A 19,693-nucleotide genomic window follows, 5' to 3' on the forward strand; every position below is an offset into this window, starting at 1 on the left:
TTACGGCTGTTGAAGGTTTGTTTCACTTTTGTGGGTCTTGTTGGAGAATTTGTGTGCACCTATTGTTGTGATTGTCGTATAGTTTCAGGCTTGTCATACAGAATCCATGTCTCATCACCTGTCACAATAAATTTTCCCATCAGTAGTGTAAACTACAAAGCTACATCCATTCGGCGAGTTTTGTGGTTGTCAACAACTGTTCGGTTACGATATTGAAACTTCCGGAAGTTGCATCGATAAATCAAATATGGTGATCATCTGTAACGACAGACTTGCGTCCTTGGCCCTTCATCATGAACATCAGTTCGTCCAAATTTAAATTTATGATGTTTCGCTATGGTATTCCCTCTTGCGTATAAAAAACAAATAAAAATTCGTAATTAATAGTTGGCGGGATAGTCAATAGCGACAGCCATGTTTAAATGACTGTATCTCAACAGGAAATGACCTGTTTTAATGGCCAGTGAAGTGTGTGCGGTGGGAAATTTGAAATAAAAACAACTCTAGTATTTTGACTTAATACTGTAGTATGAGTTTTTGATAAAAGAAAGAATATAAAGATTAAAGAGAATTAACAAAAATCGATGAAGACTTAGTTGGTATTGTCAATTTTAAATGGTTGACAGAACTGTCAGATTATAAAAGTTTTTCAAATTCTTAAGGTAGTTTTCATTCGTGTATTTATAAAAATAGTAATTTACATTAAATATTATTTTAGTAGGTTAATTTATAATAAATAATACGGATACTGACAGTAGTGACGATTTTAATAATACTCCTCCAGAAATATCGAAAAAAGCAGTAGAAATAACTTTGGATTTATTGCCGGAAATTTCACGAAAAAAATATGGGCGAGAATACGATTTCCGTGGCGCCGCGATTTAACAGCTTAATTAGGTCAAAATAAATCGAAAATGAAGAACGAAATTTTTTGATATCTTGCTTTGTTTTCGAGATATCGGAACTTAAGTTATAATCAAACGTTAGTTCAAAATTCGCTTTATAGAACAGATGGAGTTCAATACTTTGTTTCAAATGAATATTTTATAACTTCAAATTGAATATGAATCTTGTAATTCGATAAACAAAAGATTTTTTATTTAATTTTCATATTATTTGCCCTGATACTCCAAAATTATATTGAAAAAACAGATTTTTATAACAAAATGAGTCATTTTTGATAAGTTTCATCACTCTGTGATGAATATAATTCAACATGCGATAAATACATGAATAATTTGATGTTTTTCATTAAGAATTGTCGGTTGTTTTCCATAGTTCCCCATAAGAAAAAAAATAATAAAATAAAACTAAAATAATCCTCACGCGAAGAAAATTTTTTTAGGTAATTTTGGCTGTATAAAATTTACGATTTTTGAACTTTTTACACTCAAAGTGTACCACGGAAAGGTTAGGTTAGGTTAGGTAAGGCTAGGTTATGTTAGGTTAGGTTAATATATACAAATATTAAATAAAAATAAATTTTTCCAACTTCAAGTATCGATATCTCGAAAACGAAGCGAGATATCGAAAAATTTTATTCTTTATTTTCGACTTATTTTGGGTCGATTTATAAAATGGCGTAGTCAAATCTATGCGCCATGAAAATCGCACTTGTGCCAAAATATGAATTATCGTACGAGAAATATATGGAATGGAGAAGAAATACAAAAAAAAATATCTTTTTCGGAAACTGTATTTTTGGTATACTTTGAAGAGTTGTCGAAAACTTTAAAGACATTTACACTTTGGTCACAATATTCAATGTTGCGAAGTACTATCAGTAAAAAAAATTTTGATATTGATATATCCATGTATCAGAAATTACATTCACTTTTGAAAAAAAAATTCCAACAATTACGTCTCCAAAAAATCAAACATATTGACAGCAGATCAATTGCAGAGATTTTGAAAGAAGCTCCAGATAAGGAATATTTACCAATAAAAGAAAAATTTTATTTTTTCCTTGAATTAACAGATTTTTGTTGTTATTTTCAGTGGGTTTGGGTTCTTTGTTGAGAAATGATGAAGTCCAAATTTGACAAAATGTTTATTGAACAGAGTTTCAAAAAGTACCTGACAATGTACACAAAAATCAGTATCTAACTTTTACAATTTTAATAGGACAAATATTCAGAACTTTATATAAAAGCAACTTATTTGTTTATTTACAATTCTGTGAAAAAAATTTAATAAACAAAGTTTTGGCATGTGACGACAAGATTTGAATACAAAAATAAAGCTTAATTTTATACGAAATGAACATACCTTTTGAATCGTTTGACAATATTTGTTTTGATTGCTAAACAATCGCCGGATTGTTGCTCAATACTTAACAATTCTTGAGATTACAAATTGCCTGTCGCCATTTTATTTCGCAATTTCTGTGTCGCGTCAACATATCAAAAAGTGCTTATCGCCTGCCAACTTGACTAAATTAAAAATTTACATGAACATGGTTACCAACTTTGACTCTATATGAAACAAAATAGTGTGTGGTAAGGATCAAGGTTGGGTTAGGTCGGGTCAGCTGTCAATTTGATCAATTCTCAACAATTTTTCTAATTAGTGGTTATAAAGAATCAAATAACCATTGAAAATTCTATTTCAATTTATGTTAGATAGATATTGGTACTTTTAACCAATATATTTAAATCAACGGTCAATGGTGCAGTTGATGGTAGTGTGTCCGCTTGGAACTCAATAATCAGAATTTTTTTGTAAAATTTTAATATTTAGATAATTTAGAGCAACGTTTCTCAACCTTTTTTGGCCCTAGTACCAGTGGCTTTGTTAAAAAAAATTGCGGACCAGTGATATTTTTTTAACGACAAAGTATTTATAAAGAACTACTACGTAAGTTAATTGTAACATTTTTATTATCATTTGTCTACCGTAATATTTAAAAGTAAAGATATATAATTATACATACATATAATAATAAGTAAGTACATAAACCTTTAACAAAAATGACAGAAAATTATACAAAAATCACGAACTCATGGATGTAGGAACACAACAAAAATATCATTTTTACGATTACCAAAAAATTAAATCAATGGGAACAAACTCTTAAGAAAAAATTGAACAAAAAATCAGAAATTATAAAAATAATCACAAACTTATTGCTTATGAAAATATTGTTAATGAGAAAATTGCTGCTGCAGTCGGAGCGGTGAAATAACCAAAAGCCGATTTCTAAATTTATTTTTTATTGACGTCATAGATGAAAATCCCGATGTACATAAATATATAGTTGCGAAGGGGACTAACATTTTCATTGCTTTCTCGTATAGAAATAGATATTCATTTTTCAATTTGATCCAAAATTTATCTATGAACATTGTTGAAAAACTAACTTTTAACGTAATAATAATTTAAGAGGATTTAAATTAAGCTAAGTGAAATTAGATAACACGTAAACAAAAAAGGGGATAATTTCATCAGATATATAAAAAATATGCTGCTCTTCGACCGATTGATTTGCCAGAACACGTTTCTTTTTAAATTACCAGCACAGGTAGTTGGCATTAACAAATTCGGTAGTATGGACAAAACAATTGCAAGTTTTTTTAAAGAAAACTTCCATCCATACAAAGGTCAGGCTCTTTCCACAAACTTCCATACTCGTGAGAAAAGTACTTTTACAAAGTAATAATAGAAATAATAAAAGTAATGGAACTTAATTTTTATTTTTATGTTTTTGTTGCACAATACACTATTTTTTTTAAGAAAAAGACTATAAGGAGCGACTGATAGCGATAGTGAAAAAAGAGGTGAAGCAATTAATGGAAGAATCAGTCACTAAGAAATTCGTCCACGAAGAAAGCGGCTGTGTAACGTCGTTGTGTGGAGCTGTAGAGGCCTGCCTATCACAGGGTAGTTTTACTAGGAATGATTTGATCGATTGTTAATACAATCTATATGTATGCGTTTTAGGTTTAAGAAGAAGAGCTCTTGGTTTGTTCAAGACTTCTTCGACAACGGCTCTTTTACACAAAATAGCCAAGCACAGCCCTGAAGCGGCTAAGATATCTAAGAAAGTTGAAGAATTGGAAAACGCAGATCCAACTAGGAGATCTTCTAGCAGTAGCGATAGCGTCACCAAACCAACTTTGAAGAAAAATACTTCTTTACCTAGTAATCCGCTGCCAAAGTATCTCTGGATAAGGTAAAATTAATTATACGGGGAGTTTTGTGAATAAAAAGAACGGCAGATCAATAAAATACTAGATTTTCTTCGTAGATAGATATTTCTGTAAAATAAGAGTATTTTTTGGAAAACCTAATAACTTTGTGACAGTTTCTGGAAAACACGATCATTATCTCCAAAATCGGAGAACATAATGAATTTTTCTAAAATTTGGATACATTCTGGGTTTGACTGGAAAATTCTCGCAATTTCTCAAAAGTTGGGTCCGAGTTTTTCGTAAAATTAGAGCATTTCTGGAAAACCTAATAACCTTGAGACAGTTTCTGGAAAACACGCTCATTATCTCCAAAATCGGAGAACATAATGAATTTTTCTAAAATTTGGATACATTCTGGGTTTGACTGGAAAATTCTCGCAATTTCTCAAAAGTTGGGTCCGAGTTTTTCGTAAAATTAGAGCATTTCTGGAAAACCTAATAACCTTGAGACAGTTTCTGGAAAACACGCTCATTATCTCCAAAATCGGAGAACATAATGAATTTTTCTATAATTTGGATACATTCTGGGTTTGACTGGAAAATTCTCGCAATTTTCAAAATTTGGGTCCGAGTTTTTCGTAAAATTAGAGCATTTTTGGAAAACCTAATAACTTTGAGACAGTTTCTCGAAAACACGATCATTATCTCCAAAATCGGAGAACATAATGAATTTTTCTAAAATTTGGATACATTCTGGGTTTGACTGGAAAATTCTCGCAATTTCTCAAAAGTTGGGTCCGAGTTTTTCGTAAAATTAGAGCATTTCTGGAAAACCTAATAACCTTGAGACAGTTTCTGGAAAACACGCTCATTATCTCCAAAATCGGAGAACATAATGAATTTTTCTAAAATTTGGATACATTCTGGGTTTGACTGGAAAATTCTCGCAATTTCTCAAAAGTTGGGTCCGAGTTTTTCGTAAAATTAGAGCATTTCTGGAAAACCTAATAACTTTGAGACAGTTTCTGGAAATCACGATCATTATCTCCAAAATCGGAGAACATAATGAATTTTTCTAAAATCTGGATACATTCTGGGTTTGACTGGAAAATTCTCGCAATTTTCAAAATTTGGGTCCGAGTTTTTCGTAAAATTAGAGCATTTTTGGAAAACCTAATAACTTTGAGACAGTTTCTCGAAAACACGATCATTATCTCCAAAATCGGAGAACATAATGAATTTTTCTAAAATTTGGATACATTCTGGGTTTGACTGGAAAATTCTCGCAATTTCTCAAAAGTTGGGTCCGAGTTTTTCGTAAAATTAGAGCATTTTTGGAAAACCTAATAACCTTGAGACAGTTTCTGGAAAACACGCTCATTATCTCCAAAATCGGAGAACATAATGAATTTTTCTAAAATTTGGATACATTCTGGGTTTGACTGGAAAATTCTCGCAATTTCTCAAAAGTTGGGTCCAAGTTTTTCGTAAAATTAGAGCATTTCTGGAAAACCTAATAACTTTGTGACAGTTTCTGGAAAACACGCTCATTATCTCCAAAATCGGAGAGCATAATGAATTTTTCTAAAATTTGGATACATTCTGGGTTTGACTGGAAAATTCTCGCAATTTCTCAAAAGTTGGGTCCGAGTTTTTCGTAAAATTAGACCATTTTTGGAAAACCTAATAACTTTGAGACAGTTTCTGGAAAACACGCTCATTATCTCCAAAATCGGAGAACATAATGAATTTTTCTAAAATTTGGATACATTCTGGGTTTGACTGGAAAATTCTCGCAATTTTTCAAAAGTTGGATCCGAGTTTATCGTAAAATTAGAGCATTTTTGGAAAACCTAATAACTTTGAGACAGTTTCTGGAAAACACGCTCATTATCTCCAAAATCGGAGAAAATAATGAATTTTTCTAAAATTTGGATACATTCTGGGTTTGACTGGAAAATTCTCGCAATTTCTCAAAAGTTGGGTCCGAGTTTTTCGTAAAATTAGACCATTTTTGGAAAACCTAATAACTTTGAGACAGTTTCTGGAAAACACGATCATTATCTCCAAAATCGGAGAACATAATGAATTTTTCTAAAATTTGGATACATTCTGGGTTTGACTGGAAAATTCTCGCAATTTTCAAAATTTGGGTCCGAGTTTTTCGTAAAATTAGAGCATTTTTGGAAAACCTAATAACTTTGAGACAGTTTCTCGAAAACACGATCATTATCTCCAAAATCGGAGAACATAATGAATTTTTCTAAAATTTGGATACATTCTGGGTTTGACTGGAAAATTCTCGCAATTTCTCAAAAGTTGGGTCCGAGTTTTCCTAAAATTAGAGCATTTTTGGAAAACCTAATAACTTTGAGACAGTTTCTGGAAAACACGCTCATTATCTCCAAAATCGGAGAACATAATGAATTTTTCTAAAATTTGGATACATTCTGGGTTTGACTGGAAAATTCTCGCAATTTCTCAAAAGTTGGGTCCGAGTTTTTCGTAAAATTAGTGCATTTTTGGAAAACCTAATAACTTCGAGACAGTTTCTGGAAAACACGATCATTATCTCCAAAATCGGAGAACATAATGAATTTTTCTAAAATTTGGATACATTCTGGGTTTGACTGGAAAATTCTCGCAATTTCTCAAAAGTTGGGTCCGAGTTTTTCGTAAAATTAGAGCATTTTTGGAAATCCTAATAACTTTGAGACAGTTTCTGGAAACCACGCTCATTATCTCCAAAATCGAAGAACATAATGAATTTTTCTAAAATTTGGATACATTCTGGGTTTGACTGGAAAATTCTCGCAATTTCTCAAAAGTTGGGTCCGAGTTTTTCGTAAAATTAGAGCATTTCTGGAAAACCTAATAACTTTGTGACAGTTTCTGGAAAACACGCTCATTATCTCCAAAAACGGAGAACATAATGAATTTTTCTAAAATTTGGATACATTCTGGGTTTGACTGGAAAATTCTCGCAATTTCTCAAAAGTTGGGTCCGAGTTTTTCGTAAAATTAGAGCATTTTTGGAAAACCTAATAACTTTGAGACAGTTTCTGGAAATCACGATCATTATCTCCAAAATCGGAGAACATAATGAATTTTTCTAAAATTTGGATACATTCTGGGTTTGACTGGAAAATTCTCGCAATTTCTCAAAAGTTGGGTCCGAGTTTTTCGTAAAATTAGAGCATTTTTGGAAAACCTAATAACTTTGTGACAGTTTCTGGAAAACACGCTCATTATCTCCAAAAACGGAGAACATAATGAATTTTTCTAAAATTTGGATACATTCTGGGTTTGACTGGAAAATTCTCGCAATTTCTCAAAAGTTGGGTCCGAGTTTTTCGTAAAATTAGAGCATTTTTGGAAAACCTAATAACTTTGAGACAGTTTCTAGAAAACACGCTCATTATCTCCAAAATCGGAGAACATAATGAATTTTTCTAAAATTTGGATACATTCTGGGTTTGACTGGAAAATTCTCGCAATTTCTCAAAAGTTGGGTCCGAGTTTTTCGTAAAATTAGAGCATTTTTGGAAAACCTAATAACTTTGAGACAGTTTCTGGAAAACACGCTCATTATCTCCAAAATCGGAGAACATAATGAATTTTTCTAAAATTTGGATACATTCTGGGTTTGACTGGCAAATTCTCGCAATTTTTCAAAAGTTGGGTCCGAGTTTTTCGTAAAATTAGAGCATTTTTGGAAAACCTAATAACTTTGAGACAGTTTCTGGAAAACACGCTCATTATCTCCAAAATCGGAGAACATAATGAATTTTTCTAAAATTTGGATACATTCTGGGTTTGACGGGAAAATTCTCGCAATTTTTCAAAAGTTGGGTCCGAGTTTTTCGTAAAATTAGAGCATTTTTGGAAAACCTAATAACTTTGAGACAGTTTCTGGAAATCACGATCATTATCTCCAAAATCGGAGAACATAATGAATTTTTCTAAAATTTGGATACATTCTGGGTTTGACTGGAAAATTCTCGCAATTTTCAAAATTTGGGTCCGAGTTTTTCGTAAAATTAGAGCATTTTTGGAAAACCTAATAACTTTGAGACAGTTTCTCGAAAACACGATCATTATCTCCAAAATCGGAGAACATAATGAATTTTTCTAAAATTTGGATACATTCTGGGTTTGACTGGAAAATTCTCGCAATTTTTCAAAAGTTGGGTCCGAGTTTTTCGTAAAATTAGAGCATTTTTGGAAAACCTAATAACTTTGAGACAGTTTCTGGAAAACACGCTCATTATCTCCAAAATCGGAGAACATAATGAATTTTTCTAAAATTTGGATACATTCTGAGTTTGACTGGAAAATTCTCGCAATTTCTCAAAAGTTGGGTCCTAGTTTTTCGTAAAATTAGAGCATTTTTGTAAAACCTAATAACTTTGAGACAGTTTCTGGAAAACACGCTCATTATCTCCAAAAACGGAGAACATAATGAATTTTTCTAAAATTTGGATACATTCTGGGTTTGACTGGAAAATTCTCGCAATTTCTCAAAAGTTGGGTCCGAGTTTTTCGTAAAATTAGAGCATTTTTGGAAAACCTAATAACTTTGAGACAGTTTCTGGAAATCACGATCATTATCTCCAAAATCGGAGAACATAATGAATTTTTCTAAAATTTGGATACATTCTGGGTTTGACTGGAAAATTCTCGCAATTTCTCAAAAGTTGGGTCCGAGTTTTTCGTAAAATTAGAGCATTTTTGGAAAACCTAATAACTTTGAGACAGTTTCTCGAAAACACGATCATTATCTCCAAAATCGGAGAACATAATGAATTTTTCTAAAATTTGGATACATTCTGGGTTTGACTGGAAAATTCTCGCAATTTCTCAAAAGTTGGGTCCGAGTTTTTCGTAAAATTAGAGCATTTTTGGAAAACCTAATAACTTTGAGACAGTTTCTGGAAATCACGATCATTATCTCCAAAATCGGAGAACATAATGAATTTTTCTAAAATTTGGATACATTCTGGGTTTGACTGGAAAATTCTCGCAATTTTCAAAATTTGGGTCCGAGTTTTTCGTAAAATTAGAGCATTTTTGGAAAACCTAATAACTTTGAGACAGTTTCTCGAAAACACGATCATTATCTCCAAAATCGGAGAACATAATGAATTTTTCTAAAATTTGGATACATTCTGGGTTTGACTGGAAAATTCTCGCAATTTCTCAAAAGTTGGGTCCGAGTTTTCCTAAAATTAGAGCATTTTTGGAAAACCTAATAACTTTGTGACAGTTTCTGGAAAACACGCTCATTATCTCCAAAAACGGAGAACATAATGAATTTTTCTAAAATTTGGATACATTCTGGGTTTGACTGGAAAATTCTCACAATTTCTCAAAAGTTGGGTCCGAGTTTTTCGTAAAATTAGAGCATTTTTGGAAAACCTAATAACTTTGAGACAGTTTCTAGAAAACACGCTCATTATCTCCAAAATCGGAGAACTTAATGAATTTTTCTAAAATTTGGATACATTCTGGGTTTGACTGGAAAATTCTCGCAATTTCTCAAAAGTTGGGTCCGAGTTTTTCGTAAAATTAGAGCATTTTTGGAAAACCTAATAACTTTGAGACAGTTTCTGGAAAACACGCTCATTATCTCCAAAATCGGAGAACATAATGAATTTTTCTAAAATTTGGATACATTCTGGGTTTGACTGGCAAATTCTCGCAATTTTTCAAAAGTTGGGTCCGAGTTTTTCGTAAAATTAGAGCATTTTTGGAAAACCTAATAACTTTGAGACAGTTTCTGGAAAACACGCTCATTATCTCCAAAATCGGAGAACATAATGAATTTTTCTAAAATTTGGATACATTCTGGGTTTGACGGGAAAATTCTCGCAATTTTTCAAAAGTTGGGTCCGAGTTTTTCGTAAAATTAGAGCATTTTTGGAAAACCTAATAACTTTGAGACAGTTTCTGGAAATCACGATCATTATCTCCAAAATCGGAGAACATAATGAATTTTTCTAAAATTTGGATACATTCTGGGTTTGACTGGAAAATTCTCGCAATTTTCAAAATTTGGGTCCGAGTTTTTCGTAAAATTAGAGCATTTTTGGAAAACCTAATAACTTTGAGACAGTTTCTCGAAAACACGATCATTATCTCCAAAATCGGAGAACATAATGAATTTTTCTAAAATTTGGATACATTCTGGGTTTGACTGGAAAATTCTCGCAATTTTTCAAAAGTTGGGTCCGAGTTTTTCGTAAAATTAGAGCATTTTTGGAAAACCTAATAACTTTGAGACAGTTTCTGGAAAACACGCTCATTATCTCCAAAATCGGAGAACATAATGAATTTTTCTAAAATTTGGATACATTCTGGGTTTGACGGGAAAATTCTCGCAATTTTTCAAAAGTTGGGTCCGAGTTTTTCGTAAAATTAGAGCATTTTTGGAAAACCTAATAACTTTGTGACAGTTTCTGGAAAACACGATCATTATCTCCAAAATCGGAGAACATAATGAATTTTTCTAAAATTTGGATACATTCTGGGTTTGACTGGAAAATTCTCGCAATTTTTCAAAAGTTGGGTCCGAGTTTTTCGTAAAATTAGAGCATTTTTGGAAAACCTAATAACTTTGAGACAGTTTCTGGAAAACACGATCATTATCTCCAAAATCGGAGAACATAATGAATTTTTCTAAAATTTGGATACATTCTGGGTTCGACTGGAAAATTCTTGTAATTTCTCAAAAGTTGGGTTCGAGTTTTTCGTAAAATTAGAGCATTTTTGGAAAACCTAATAACTTTGTGACAATTTCTGGAAAAGACGATCATTGTCTCCAAAACTAAAGTTTGGATACATTCTGGGTTTGACTGGAAATTTCTTGTGATTTCTCAAAATTTGGGTACAATTTTTTTAAAATTCGTGCAATATCTCGCAAATTAAATGAATAAGATAACAAGATTTGGATTTTTTGGAAAATTTTAGTATCAGTTTCTCGAAAGTCCGGTTATATTGTGGATTTTTTAGGGAAATTTAAACAAATTTCTATAAATCTATTCATGGTCTGATGGTTTCTTTAAAAATAGAAACTAATCCTGGACGATTTAATAACTTTTGGAAATATTTCAGTAACAATTCGGTAATATCCTCGGTTTTTTTTAAAAATTTAAGCAAATTTTGGAATCCAATAATTTTCCGATGGTTTCCATGAAATTATACAAACTTCTCAAATATTTGAAACTTTTTGAAAATTTTAGTTCCCGTTTCTCAAAAGTCCTGTGAAATCTTGGGTTTTCTGGAAAATTTTTGGAAATATAATGATTTTCTTACAGCTTCTACAAAATTAGAAAAAAAAATCCTTGATAACTTGGTAGCAGTTTCCCGAAAATCCGGTCATATTTTAAACAAAACAATTTTTTTCATAGTTTCTATGAAATTAGAGAAATATCTCGATGTCTAATAACTGTTTTGGAACATTTTGGTAACAATTTCTCCAAATCTCTGTATTTAAGTAGGAATATTGATAACAACCTGAGTTTTTCTGGAAATTTTTGTAAAGTAATTTTTGTGAAATTCAATAATTTTCAGACGGTTTCTTCGAAATTTTTGGAAAATTTTAATTTTTAGCTGTATTTTCTCAAATTGTTGGAGATATTTTGGGTTTAAATGAGAGAGCTTTAGCAATTTTTCTAGAAATTTCTCAAAAGTTCAGAGTTTTCCTCGAAGATTCAAACAATTTTTGGGATTTCTAATAATTTTCCTCAAATTCCTCAAATATTTAACATTTTTCTGGAAACCTTTAGCAACAATTTAGATGATTTCCAAGGTTTTTCTAGAAATTTAAAGCAATTTATTCAGTTTGTTGACATTCCGTATTTTATGGAAAATAAAATATATATTTAGAGAAATCCCAGTAATTTTATGGAAAAATTTCTTTCTTGACGTCCTAAATATTCGAGCAAATTTTGGAGAACCTAATAACCTATTTCTGGAAATTTCAAGCAACATAAACTCTAGCAACTTCTAAAAAATTTGGTGACATCCTGTGTTTTATAGTTTTTTTTAAGAATCAAATTTAAACAACAATCCATTAACGAAAAACTGAAAAATTCTTACGAATTTCTTGAATTCACCTAAAAAAGTCAACAGTCAACAGTTTAGTGTGACAAGGTTTTGGTTATTATCTAAAAAAGTCACTATTCGAGGTTCGTCATTTTTTAATAGAATTTTCGTTACCAATTTGTAGATTAGCCCTATTTGACAAACAGCTAGCCAAAATAATAGATTACTTAGTATCAAACGCTCAAAAGTATTACGATAAAGACGCTTTAGTAGCAGATCCAGAATACGGAACAATTCTAAGTTCATTAATGATGGGTCCTTGCGCTTTGGACTACTCCAGAATGAAGAACCACGACCACTATTGGACGGATCCGCCAGCTGACGAATTAGTAAACACCCGTGATAATAATAATAATAAAATTTTTGAAAATGTTAATTATAGGTACAGCGACATAGAATTTCTAGTGCTCATTCAACACCGCCTTCAGTTCGTAGACCGATACTGAATTTTAGAAGGTCCTTGAATACCAGCTCTGAAGATGTTATTACTAATCGGTCCGCCACTCAACAGATAGCCAAAGATTACGTGGAAACTCTACATCAAAATTCGAAAGCTACTTTACTTTTTGGGAAAAACAACGTATTAGTTTTACCCGTAAATTCGGATTTATTGAAACCTATACCCGGGTAAATAGTTTTAACTTAGTTGTACACTCCGCCAAAACGTTTCTCGCAGTTTGTGAATTTACTCTAACATGTTAAGTTTCAGCTAATTCTTGTTGAAGCTGTCTACGTTTTCTTCGTAAAGCTTGCAGTCTAAAATATCTATTGTCTGCAGGTGTAGTTGCCAAACCTTAAATTCACTTTTCTGTTTACACTTTCTGTGTATTTTCGATATATGCTGAACAAAAACTGATCAGAACCAAAATCCAAAGAACATTTCTTTTAATTAGTTTCTGAAATTTAAACTAATCGATATTTCTTTTAAATTACGTCCTTTCGCGTTGAAACACTCTTTTTTTAAAAACAAAAAACAACTTTGTTAACACAAAATACAATAAAAATAAATCTAAAATACAAGAATTTATAATGGAATAAATGCTGATTATTTTATTATTAACAATCGTTTTTTTTGTATTTTTGTTAGTTTCTACTGTACCAATAATAAAATTCCTTTAACGATAATTTTTTATGGGTAATGGGATACTTTTTTGGCGAAGTGTACTTATATATAAAAGTTTAGTTACATGATTCAATAACATAATGAAAAAGTTATATTATAATTATACATTTTTTTTGTTCATTTTCCTTTTTTCCTTACATGGTTAATAACTAAAATCTTAGGCCGGATAGTTTTGCACGCAACTTGTATGTCCATTTATTTGTTTGACAGATAATTTTAGTTATAATTTCAAAATTTTTTTCTATAAAAACTTATTTGATTTTCAGATATTTAAGTTTGCATCAAATGGCGTCAGGATTAGCTATTAAATGGACGCCCAATCAACTAATGAATGGTTTTGTCGAAGAAGCCTATGACAAAAGGTATAAACACATTCATAAATATTTAGAAGATTCTGACTAGTTCTTAAACTAATACATCACTCAATAAGTCGTGTGACTGACATACAGATGGCGCTACCATTGTGTCAGTCATTTAAGTAAAGCTACTTTTGGTATTTTCAAAACAATTGATGATTCATGATTGCTTCTTGATGAATAAAAATACTGTAGAAGCTCAGTAAAGGATTCAAAAGTATTATCCGGACTCTGCTCAATCGAAAAGAACCATTTTGTTATTGGTTTGTCGAATTTAAACGTGGTCGTAGAAACACCGATTATGTTGAAGGTTCTGGTCGTTCAATTGAGGTGGTTCCTCCAGAAAACAAAAAAAAAGTCCACAAATTTGTTAAATCTAATAGTAAATTGGCGTTTACAATTATGCATGAACATTTAACCATAAGAAACCTTTTTCAAAGTGAATACTGCGTTTACTCACAGTCAATAAAAAACAATAACGTGTTAATGATTCAGAGCAGTGTTTGGCTACGTTTACACGTAATAAATCAAAGTTTTTGCGTCGATATGTGACAATGGATGAAACATGGATCCATCTCTTCACTCCGGAATTAAAACGATCATAATCTGAGTGGACTGAAGCCGGTGAACCACATCCGAACGGTATAACATTGAGTTGAGAAGGTTGTGACTTCAGTATTTTGGGAGACGTGTGAAATACACTTAAATACTTGTGTATGCGATAAAGTAGATTGCCAAACCATGGATGCTTTCGAATACCAAGCGAAGATCAAACGCTCCTAAATGCACATTCTGCAGAAAACGCTGCAGATCAAACATTATTCCACTGCTTCAGATGGAAAGAAGTGAGAAACTTGTATACCCAGAAACGTAGACGAAGTTTCAATATTTCTAACGTGATGGAATGTTTTATAGAATCAGGAGAATCCTGGAAGTAGGTACACCTATGAAGCGATACGGGCTCTAATAGAAACTAAAGAGAAAGAGAGCCTTTGCAACGAAGCAATGTGGTTTAGGGTTTAGTCGATAAGGGACTGACACTACCCGACAAACAAAAGATTCCCAAGACACTCCCGCAACATTTCTAATCATTTCGTAGCCGTTTTGGTATCCAGAAATCTGAGGAATTCTTGAATAATAATATATGCCGTTGAACATCTTCGTGATCAAGGCTGTCGTTTTGATATCAAGCAGTCTGAGGAATTCTTGAATAATCATATATGCTGTTGAACATCTTCGTGATCAAGGCTGTTGTTTTGATATCAAGCAGTTTGAGGAATTCTTGAATAATCATATAAGCTGTTGAACATCTTCGTGATCAAGGCTGTCGTTTTGATATCAAGCAGTCTGAGGAATTCTTGAATAATCATATATGCTGTTGAACATCTTCGTGATCAAGGCTGTTGTTTTGATATCAAGCAGTTTGAGGAATTCTTGAATAATCATATAAGCTGTTGAACATCTTCGTGATCAAGGCTGTCGTTTTGATATCAAGCAGTCTGAGGAATTCTTGAATAATCATATATGCTGTTGAACATCTTCGTGATCAAGGCTGTCGTTTTGATATCAAGCAGTCTGAGGAATTCTTGAATAATCATATAAGCTGTTGAACATCTTCGTGATCAAGGCTGTCGTTTTGATATCAAGCCGTCTGAGGAATTCTAGAATAATCAAATATGCTGTTGAACATCTTCGTAATCAAGGCTGTCGTTTTTATATCAAGCAGTCTGAGGAATTCTTGAATAATCATATATGCTGTTGAACATCTTCGTAATCAAGGCTGTCGTTTTTATATCAAGCAGTCTGAGGAATTCTTGAATAATCATATATGCTGTTGAACATCTTCGTGATCAAGGCTGTTGTTTTGATATCAAGCAGTTTGAGGAATTCTTGAATAATCATATAAGCTGTTGAACATCTTCGTGATCAAGGCTGTCGTTTTGATATCAAGCAGTCTGAGGAATTCTTGAATAATCATATATGCTGTTGAACATCTTCGTGATCAAGGCTGTCGTTTTTATATCAAGCAATCTGAGGAATTTTTGAATAATCATATACGCCGTTGAACATCTTCGTAATCAAGGCTGTCGTTTAGGTAGCAAGTCTGAGGAATTCTTGAATAATCATATATGCTGTTGAACATCTTCGTAATCAAGGCTGTCGTTTTGATATCAAGCAATCTGAGGAATTCTGTCTGTTTTAGTATTTACTGGGATTATGCATTGAACGTTCGATTAGACGAGATAGTTTACGTTCATTGTCATCAGGATAGTGAAACGGGCGGAACTGTGATATTAGTTGGACAAGACGGTGTACAAAGGCCTCCGATACATTTCCCTAAAGGTGGACACATGTTAGCGTTTCTAAGTTGTATAGAAACGGGATTATTACCTCACGGTCGGTTAGATCCTCCATTATGGTCTCAAAGGACAGGGAAAAACCACACGAAAAGAAGAAGACCTTTATCGGCTTTGACGGAAATGCAAGAAAATAGTAAAGATTACGTTTTTAGGATTATTGATAATACATGTAATCACAAAGATATATGTAAGTTTATTATTTGTTTCTTTTTTAAATGAATATTTCATTGATTCTACATTTTCCAGTAAAACGTAATCAACTGTTAGACACGCACGCTTCATTGCCTACAAAAGTTAGGTTACAATTAGGTAGTACCAGCACAAGCTCAGAAAGTTCTTCTAAGAGCTTCAGCTTAGATCAGAACGTTCCTGATAGTCCTCCGAGTGTTTGCATCCAAGCCGTATGCGATTCAATGAAAAGACAAATTATTTCAAGGTTTGTTTCTCACTATATTAAGTTTGTGTTTAAAACTAAATAACCCCGTAATGCAACGTCCTTTCGTCCTTTGACACCAAAGTTAAAATATCAGGTATTACCTCGGGCGCCAGTTTTTTATCGTGGTATTCTCCACTTGCTCCAGGTAGTGTCAATAAAGAAATAAGAAAATCCAAAAGTACTATACTGATGATGAAAACGCTGAAGACGGTAGAACAGATTTTACTTGCCCTTCTGGATTAGTAACATGGGTATTTGCTCCTGAAGTTTCTAACGAAGCTTTCGAAGTATGAAGTTGCCCGAGAACCTGAAACAAGTGAAAGCTCTCGAACGGTCAAAGCTTTATCAAGTTTCCGCTTTTGTATTTATCGAATCTGCATCGTTGGAAACAATTTTCCAAATCATTTCCATACTAAAAAGTTGTATGTAATGTGAATCCACAATTTTTCTAACCTTCCTCAAAAAAGTGATCACATTTAATGAATTCCGGTGGGCGGGGAGTCAAATCTCAATCTCAATCGTAAAGAGTAATCTGTGAAAAAACTGGTCTAACCATACAATAATCGATAGGACCGAAACAAGCTTCAAAAAGCTTGATTGTAACTACCCTAGCTTGATAGCAATCACAATGAAGGTGATAGGCAGTTTCCTTTGGTTCCTAACAAAAGGGACAGGAACTCTCCAGAGTTTCTTCGATGTTATTTATATGGAGGATGAGGATGGCGGCTCGACTTCCCTTCTTGGCTTGGTACCATTAATTTTATTGTTATTTTTGGTTGAATTAAATGGAAACTATGATTTATCGAGCATTGAATTCTCTTTTAAAGTTAAACTACAGACCACAATTTCTTTCTAGGGCATTCTACGGATGGTTGGCGTATTGTCGACATCTTTCCACTGTCCGGACACATCTTAGCGGACTTGTTAACACAAAAATAGTAAATGGCGAAGGTGCTAACGAAGGAATAACACCAGAAAAATGGAAAGAATTATGTTTAGATGGTGTAGTATCTGATTATGCCGAAATTTATAGGTTAACTTATTTTGGTGGAATAGCTCAAGAGTTGAGGCATGAAATTTGGCCGTATCTACTTGGTCATTACAAATTCGGAAGTACTTTTGAGCAGAGAAACGAATTGAGCGAAGAAACAAGACAAGCGTAAGTTAAACTTGATGGTTGATAATCTGTTGCATCAATTATTTCTTTGAAGGTATGAAAATACGTTGTCGGAATGGTTAGCAGTAGAAGCAATAGTAAAGCAAAGAGATAAAGAGAACCAAGCACACGCTATAGCTAAATTAAGTAGTGAGAGTACTTCAACTGAACAAGTACCGCCCCCAGTACAAGAAGAATTATGTAACGAAGTAAAAATTATTTAATATATCGTAATAAATTTCGATAATAATTTTTTTTTCCTTTAGGTGTTTGCAGATGGAGTTATAACTGACGAAGAAGATGAAGAAGAATCGTTAGAAGAAGATAAAGAAAGGAATAAGAAAGAGTCGATACAAAATAAGCAAAATACTATTAAATATGTTAGCGACGAAGAAGATTCGGGAAAAGAAGCTGAAAATATAATTGATACAATTGATGAAACTGATAAAATATGTAACGATACGGATGAAATAGTACCAGATAGGAAGCAAGATAACGAAAAATCTTTGGTAAAAATAAATGAAGAGCTAAAAGACTTTATCCATAATGTGATTGTAATAAATGCGAGCGTGGATATATGTAATTTAGGTAAGAACAATTGGTAAAAGATGGTACTTGGCGGTTGAAAACACAATTAAAGATGCTGGTATAAACTATCTAAATCAACCAAAGCATAAAGTCACCATGTGCCCACTAAACTGGAATTTCTGGAACTTCTGGTGATATTTATACTGAACAAACACACTTTTTACACTACCACTACACCAACACTATCTGAGGCTAGCTTCGATGACAATGGTAAACCCCATACGCCCATTTCTGGATCGGTAACTTGAGCTTGATGTCTAAGTTTTTGAAATAACAATTCTGATGAAAATATAAAGCCCAGTAAAAGAAAATAACCAGCTGAAAAACATCTTTTTAATGTATAAGACTTACGAAGTTGTGGCAGTATAAGTTTACATGCTTGGTAAGCCTCGACAATCAAAAACGTGTAAACCTAGATCAAATTGAGCTTTTGGCAAGCGCTTGCGACGTTTCTATCTATCTTCTCTATAGAACTTTTCGCTTTCTTTCCTTCCGATTATCCTCGGTATCAGTATGACTTGATTTACCTTCCATGATAGTGGAAAGTAGCCTGTTCTTAGGACCGCCTTATACAGCTGCGTCAAATAGTGGACTTTCTTTTTTAAAAAGTTCTTGCAAGATCCTATCACTTATTAAGTCGTATCCTGAACATTCTTTTAGTTTTAACTTCGTTGGGATTGAATTCTGAAAAGGGTGATATGTCGTTTCCAGGAGCTGCTTGATATCTGCTCCAATGTCGAAGGTTCAAAGATTTATCTTTGTTGCTTTTTACCCACGGTCCATCGGATAACGTATGGAAGGAGATTAGTTAGTTGTAGTCTATTTCCTTTGGTGAAACTAAACGAAAATGATCTCATTTGAAACAAATGATGACAGGCGATGTTCGAATGAAAAGTTTAGTAAATAGTTGTAGTTGTGAAGTACTATTAATTTGACCATGACTGAAGCAAGCCATCTCCTATCCCTACAATGCTAGGTCGGAAACATGTAAAATCTAGAGTTTTGTAGTGAAATTTTTATAAATTTACCGTACAACCATGTTGGAATATCGTTTGTTACGATCTGAACAAAAAATCTGGAAAGTTCTACCAGAAGATCTTTACCAAAAAAGCTGGTAAAGATCATGGATCAAACCATATTATTTATCTAAGCATATTCAAATTAAAAAAAAAAACAAAATTACTCTTCTTATAATTCGATATTACTAGGAAACGAAAGTCCAAGGATGTCCAACCTCGATGCAGTTACAGAAGAAAATAATTCTTCTTTAGATACATGTATAGAAACTCATGGATTAGCTTCACCGGCTAGATCTGCTTGCGTATCACCTGCCAGCTCTAACGGAGGCGTATACAGTGTAAGTACAAAAAACACCAAAGAAAAATTGATTTATATATACACCAATTTCATAATGACTCTTTATACTAACTGATTTATT

The 19,693-nt window shown here is 32.7% G+C and overlaps 1 protein-coding gene across 1 annotated transcript in view; it reads left to right on the forward strand.

Moving 5' to 3' along the window:
• LOC130441220 (small G protein signaling modulator 1-like) overlaps positions 1-19,693 on the forward strand; it is a 28,862-nt gene that overhangs the window by 900 nt on the left and 8,269 nt on the right. The window contains exons 2-12 of the mRNA XM_056774798.1: positions 3,733-3,879; positions 3,940-4,171; positions 12,361-12,565; positions 12,619-12,863; positions 13,626-13,721; positions 15,919-16,262; positions 16,322-16,511; positions 17,368-17,670; positions 17,723-17,876; positions 17,934-18,255; positions 19,464-19,612. Of these exons, the coding sequence (XP_056630776.1) occupies positions 3,733-3,879; positions 3,940-4,171; positions 12,361-12,565; positions 12,619-12,863; positions 13,626-13,721; positions 15,919-16,262; positions 16,322-16,511; positions 17,368-17,670; positions 17,723-17,876; positions 17,934-18,255; positions 19,464-19,612 (2,387 nt within the window). The remainder of the gene's footprint in view (positions 1-3,732; positions 3,880-3,939; positions 4,172-12,360; positions 12,566-12,618; positions 12,864-13,625; positions 13,722-15,918; positions 16,263-16,321; positions 16,512-17,367; positions 17,671-17,722; positions 17,877-17,933; positions 18,256-19,463; positions 19,613-19,693) is intronic.

Source organism: Diorhabda sublineata, chromosome 1, assembly GCF_026230105.1.
Source record: "Diorhabda sublineata isolate icDioSubl1.1 chromosome 1, icDioSubl1.1, whole genome shotgun sequence".
Classification (NCBI taxonomy): Eukaryota; Metazoa; Arthropoda; class Insecta; order Coleoptera; family Chrysomelidae; genus Diorhabda; species Diorhabda sublineata.